Source organism: Talpa europaea (assembly GCF_964194135.1).
Source record: "Talpa europaea genome assembly, chromosome: 10".
Taxonomy (NCBI): domain Eukaryota; kingdom Metazoa; phylum Chordata; class Mammalia; order Eulipotyphla; family Talpidae; genus Talpa; species Talpa europaea.
In genome coordinates this window covers 71,150-77,369 of record NC_140077.1, presented here as the reverse complement: position 1 = coordinate 77,369, position 6,220 = coordinate 71,150, and the positions used below count along the sequence as shown (strand labels likewise).

Here is a 6,220-nt window from a genome sequence, read left to right as displayed (position 1 = left end):
CCCAAGAGAAGGAATCTCTCTATACAGTCATGGGTTCTGACCACCGCCTTGCCCTCAGCTGGACAGCCACAGCCACGGCAGCTGCAGGTGACAGCCCCAGCAGGCCCGGGCTTCAGACACCTATTCTGCATGGTGATCTGTAAGCCTCCAGCCACACTTCCTTGCTTAACTGGGGGGCAGTGGGCAGGGGACTGACAAGGGCCCCGGCAACTAGTTCTTCACTGCTGGGGCTTCTGGGGCTCTGTGTGGCCTAGTCTTGAGTAAGGAGTTGAGGAAACCACTGCAGGGAGGGTTTGCAGCCTCCCAGGCCTGTCAGAGCAGGGGCGCAGGCCAGTATTGCTCTGCCTGGTGGCCTAGGAGAGCTTGTCAGGTCCTGGAAACCAACAGGCCAGACATGCAAGATAACACTGAGTGTCCTCAGTGGGACTCTGGCTGATGCCAAGGGCTGGGGTGTGGCTACAGCTCCCTCAGTCTCAGGGCTGGGGTCTCAGGCCTCACCACTCCACCCTCACAGCACCGGCTACAGGAGGCAGTTGTACCAAAATAGCACCTTTATTCACCGCAGTGCCAGGACTAAGTACCAAGGTAGGGGGTGGGGGGATCTCCTTGCTAGGATGACACTGGGCCTTGCTTCATGGGCAGCTCTGGGTCTTCCTCCTCTCTGAGTCCAAGAGACTTGGGATTGGCCTGCGGGAGGGTAGGTCTGAGGGTGTGAGTGTCCAGGCAACACTCCCCAGGCCTGCCCTGTTCCCACCCCACCAATGCCAGCCTCCACCTCTTTGCCTGGGCTGTGGCCCTGAGGAAATGGTTTTCCTTGAAGCACATTCTGTGAGGACTCCGGGGCCCTCCTCCTTGACCTCCCGCCCCCAGCCCCTCTCGGTAGAGATCTCTGCCCAGGGCTCACAGCTTCTCCGAGGCCAGTCCCTTCCTCTTGTTTGTTCTGGGCTTGAACCGGGACCTGCACCCCTAACATTTCCAGTTCCTCCTTCAGCCTGGACACAAAAGGGGGGTGGGGAGGGAGGGAGAGGAATGAGAGGGTGTCAGACCAGGAGGGAGCCAGGAGGGGAGCAGACTCTTTAGCCAGCTTTCCCTTGGGGGCTGGGGCAGGGCTCTATACCCACCTCTGCCTCTTCTGCTGCAGCTGCTGGCATTTCTGCCACAGCTGCTCATGGCGCTGGGCCGCGGCCTCCAGGAGCTCCTGGGACTTCCCATTCTCTTCCTCAAACAGGTTCCTGGGGGGGGGTGGGGCTATCAGCACTGGCTGCTCCCTCTCTCACTCATTTGTCCCTTCCCAGTCCTGTTCTTACACCACAGCTGCTGCTTCTTGGCTGCGGAGGAAGAGCCCCTCGGTGATGGTGGAGCGGCCCTTGGCCCCAAACTGGGAACACAGGCGGCGTTTCACATCCTCCAGCTTTGCCTCCACCAGTTTCTCTGCAGCAGGAAGGGGCAGAAGGACAGGTGAGAAGAGGTGAGGATAGGAGAGAGGAGCGCCCCTCCCCACCTCAAGCCTACCTTCCTTGAGCAGCTGCTCCTTGTTGCTGTCCAGGGCCCCAATCTCCCCGACCAGTCGCTCTGGCCTCTGAGGGTAGAAAGGAGGCCAGTATCTCTCTCAGCTCTCCCCAGGTGCCAGAGAGGCCTGCCTGGACCGGGTCTCTGCTCTTCATGACTCAATGCCTCCTAATCCAGCCCTCTGAGCAGAAGGCAGGATCCAGGTACAGAGGTTCGACAGACCAGAGGCTCGAGTTAAGCTCACATGGGGTGCTCAGGCACCTGCATGTTGGTCAGCCCAAGGGGGAGTATTTGCCATAGGGAATCTTGGAAGAACTACAAGTCAGACTGTTCTCTGGAGAGTCAGTCACCAGCCGCACGATGGCTCCCCCCTCTGCCCCCTGCAGTCACTCCTGTTTGGCCTGAGTGGCAAAAACTGAGGTATTTGGTCCCCAGCTATCCGCCCTGCGCCGGGATGGCCCCAAAAACAGCCATGGGTCTCTCGATGGACAGCCCCTCCTTGCTTCATGAAGGTGCCTCATGTCCACTGTAAGGCCCCGGAACAGCGGCAGAGATGTGGGGGGTGGGGGTGGGCAGGGCCAGCAAAGATGTCAGTGGGGAGCAGCGAGGGTGGTAAGAGTAGACAGAGAATTTCAAGGCTCTTTCCTCAGGGACAGGGAGGGTATGGCAGGAGAGGAAGCCTGGAGGGTATCCCTCATTGTGGGTCTCGTGCTGCTAAGGCAAGAGGAGCTGAGTGACTCACGTGGAATTCCCAGAGGTCCTTGTGCTGACCCATCAGATCCTCCAGCTGTTCTTCGAAGTCCAATCTGGGGGCCAAGCATAGGGCATGAGGGCCCATGGGCTGAGCCACCCCTGCCAATCTGACCCAGTCAAGGGTCTTGCCATGTTTTTTGCTCTGCTGGGAAGGAGCAGCTCTGCCACCCTGACCCTCACTTGAGGCAGCTCTCTCACCTCCACCCCAACATCGGCCCACCTGTAGCCCATCTGCCCCAGGCCTTAGGCACCAGGCTTTACCTCAGCTGCCTCTGTTTGCTCTTCTCTTCCTCAATCTGGGAGTTGAGGGCAGAAATCCGTGCCTTGCACCCCTGCAGCACGCTATGCTTCCTGGGGAGGGCAAGGCAGTCCACAAATATGTTCTCTGAATGTCACCCCAGAAGAGTGTGGGGTGAGACTTCCACCTCTTGAGATTCACTTTAGCCTTCTAGATTGAGGGCCTCCTCTGTGACTACACAGGGGCAGGGGCCCCCGGAAGGACTGCTGGAGGGGCTGGGGGCAGCCACATAGGCAGAGACAGTGCAGAGGTGCACACACTCTCACATCTGAATTTCCCAGTTTCCAACCTTGGTATGCTGGGACTTAGGGCCTCTGTTCACAAAATGAGTTAAGGATTTGGGTGGTGAAGTCAGACACAGCTGGGTGGGTGGCGAGTGAGATGTGTCCTCGGGCCTACCCCTCTCACTGCTGCAGCCCTCATTTGTCCTACTTCACCTCCTGTGCATGCCCAGAATGAAGGGCAAGACAGAGCAAGGCTCAGCAGAAGCGCTTACCTCTGTGCCTCACCTTCCTTCTCCTGGCAGTGCAGCCGGAGAATCCTCAGGGTCTCTGCAGAGAAAGAAACCCAGAGCCCATGAGAGCATGTCAGGTGTCAGTTTTGGGCAGATAATGGGACCAAAGCCCATGAGGTCCACAACATCTGATGGGATTTCGCCATGTGCTGCAGGTCAGGGGGAATCACAGAATAAACCAAGCTGATTCATGTTCCAAAAGGTTTCCACTGCCCTGGAAAGTGGGCTTCTGTATGTCAGCCAAGGCCAGAAACAGGATGGAGCAATGCAGGTACCTTGCTTTTTGTTCAGGATCTCCTTCAGGCGCATTTTCTCTCCATTCACTGGAAAACAGTCAGAGAATCAAGCATCAGGCACCACCCCCTGCACCTTGGGGTCTGGCTGGTCTGCAGTCCTGGAAGCCCAACCTCAAATATGGACCCTCAGGTGGGTCCCTCTTGCACTCATGCTTCTGGTGAGCACCAGGGCCCTGATGTTGACATAGAGTAGCTATGAGGACTCATGAAAGATTTACATGGGTGGGAAAGAAAAATGTGTCACTAAAAACATATCAAACAGGAAGAAACACGTGACCAGACTGGGTCAGAGACAGGAAAGAGCGTGTCACCAGACTGAGTCAGGGCACCATCTATAAAGGGAACGATCAGAGAAGCACTGGCTGGGAGGAGACATTTGAGCTAATGATGACGTGAGACAACAGGAACCTGTATTATCTATGGGATCACAGGTTGACAACAGCCCTGAAGTAGAAGAGTGTTTGGAGATCATATCTGGAACATTCCCATACCCACTGAGTGGCAGAGAGGGAGACTGGTAGGACCTGAGGCCAGAGGGGATGGGGCCCTTGGCTACAGAGGATGCTGGGTGTCAAGAACACTGGATCCAGGGAGCCATGACGTTGGTGACCTCTGGGTGACCCCTGGCATACTCACGAGAGTCAAGCTCCTTCTGCAGGGCCTCCCAGACAGTTCGGGCCTCTCCCAGCTCCTCGCTGGCTTTCTTTTTAGCTATGCAAAGAACACAGGACAGATGTGGAAGTGCAGCCTCAAGTCCCACTAGTACTTGCACAAGGTGCCATTTCTTAATGCTCTTCAAGCAAAACTAGCAGGGCCCAGAGCAGGAAGCAAGACTTCCAGAGCCCAAGCCCTCTGTGCTTGAACAGCTGGTAGCGGGCTAGGGTAACAGACAGTAACTAGCTCCTATAGATGAGGGTATACTTGGTGTAATGCTCTGCTGTAGTTGTCATAAAATACTTTGCAATTTCTAAATAAGAGGAACTGCATTTTTATTTTGTACTAGGTCTGCAAATCACGTAGTTAGCTGGGATTACAGCCAAGGTCCCAGGACTCACCTTGCTGAACCTCGTTAATCCGGTTAATCAGGACCTCAACCCTGGGTTCCAGGTTTCCTGCTGCAGAAAGAAAAGGCAGTTTGAGGGGTAGTGACAGAGCAGGCAGGGATTCACATTCTGGGCAGAAGAGGGGCAAGGAACAGATAAAGGAAGACACTGAGTCAGGCTATGATAACCAGTGTCAAGTGAAATAGGGGAACAAGGAACTAAAAAATGTGCTTCAGATGTGGGTACCCCCACCCCTAAATCAAGTGAGGGGACAGGTCCCACAGCTCCCGGGTAGGGTGGGAGCCAGTGCAAAGGCCTTATACTTTCACCCTTTGCACTCCGCTGTCCCCTCTCAGGGGACATTGGTAGCCAATGTCCAGAATGGTTCAGAGTGCAAAGGGTTAACTTTGAATTATATAGCCATACTTTTACTCCAAAGAAATAAGCTCAATAGTAAAAGACACTGAACAAGTTAATTTCTTAAGGCTGTGACTTTGGGGCCTGGAACTGAATCCTCCACGGCCTGACCCCAAACCTCAAGCTAAGCCTGGGACACAGGAGACAGTAACCTTTCTCCAACTTCTTCACCATTTCCATCAAGTCTTCAATTTTTTGCGAGGACTTGGTCTGCCCTGTGTAGATAAAAGCAAACATTTTAGAATTCTACAGGGGTAAGAGGTGTAAGATCAGACATGCTGGGGCTGGGACAGAGTGGGCTGAGGGCAGGTCTCCGGCCAGCAGCCCTGCTCTGGGTTCTGATGTGGACATTGTGGGACTTGAATCAGGTCCCTTCTTTTTTGGCCTCTCCTTAGACTGTGAACAGTGACACCTGAGGCGAGGGAGGGGGGCACTCTGATACTGCTCTAGGTCAGCGCCGGTGATGTCATGATGAGCCATAAAAAAGGTGCGTAACAAAAGCAGCAAAGAATCAGAAGTTATTGTAACTGGCCGGAAGCACAGCCAAGTACAAAGCTCTAGAAGCCTTTATTTCTAAAACGCCCACAAGGACCAACGCTTCCCAAGGGATCTGGTTCTCCCCCAGACAAGCGATCACGTGAATCCCAGCCAGCCAGCGCTGACCTGCTGACGGTGAGCTCAGCACTTGCTTCTGGCCCCTCACGGAATGACCCTGTCCCGGTAATGACTGTCCCCAGAGCTAAGGCCACAACGCAGATGCCGGGGCGCCCCGACTGGACCCGGCGTTGGCGGCGGGATTCCCGGCCCCGGCCGCCACCGAAACCCACAGCTTCCGCGCCAAATTCGGCCGGGGAAGGGCGAAAAGGCATCAAGGGAAGGGCCCTGCGCGCTACCTCCCGGCAGGAGGATCCAGACTCGCCGCCCGGCTCTGACGAGCGCCCCTCGACGCGCAGCGCGGGGGCGGCGGGATGAGGCCGGCGGGGCTGCGGTTACCGGGGCGGGCCGCGCACGCGCAGTCGGAGCGGGCCGCGCCCCGCCAAGGCCCCGGATGAAGGGCCCGCACTGTCGCAGGCGGCGCCACACCTGGCCGTGGGCCCGCCGAGGCCGCCCGCCCGCCGCCCGCCCGCCCGCCCGCCCGCCCGCTCGCACTACCTGTGTCCGTCTCCGCTGGGGCTGGTGCCCCCTCGGGCTCGGCGCTGGGCGGCCCGGGCCATCCCGACATCTCCCCTCGGCGCGCCCACCCGGAAGCACACACACCGCCGGGGCGGGCCAGCACCGCGCCTGCGCACTGCGTTTAGCCACCTCCGCGCGGCACGTGAGGGCCATGCGGGGACTGGACAAACCGCCAGGGCCGCACGCTGCGCACCGCGTCAGACAGAGGCGCAGTGTT

General features: G+C 57.3%; 1 protein-coding gene across 1 annotated transcript; it reads right to left on the bottom strand.

Moving 5' to 3' along the window:
* Positions 1-609: 609 nt before the first annotated feature.
* SYCE1 (synaptonemal complex central element protein 1) lies at positions 610-5,040 on the bottom strand (the record flags this gene model as incomplete). The annotated part of the gene is made up of 12 exons (XM_084244494.1): positions 4,983-5,040; positions 4,426-4,485; positions 4,007-4,081; positions 3,350-3,397; positions 3,057-3,111; positions 2,524-2,613; positions 2,252-2,315; positions 1,513-1,579; positions 1,308-1,431; positions 1,122-1,232; positions 905-992; positions 610-687 (listed from the first exon to the last, which is right to left on the bottom strand). Exons 1-12 carry the CDS (start codon positions 5,008-5,010, stop codon positions 610-612), a joined length of 888 nt encoding a protein of 295 aa, XP_084100620.1. The 5' UTR covers positions 5,011-5,040.
* Positions 5,041-6,220: the final 1,180 nt, after the last annotated feature.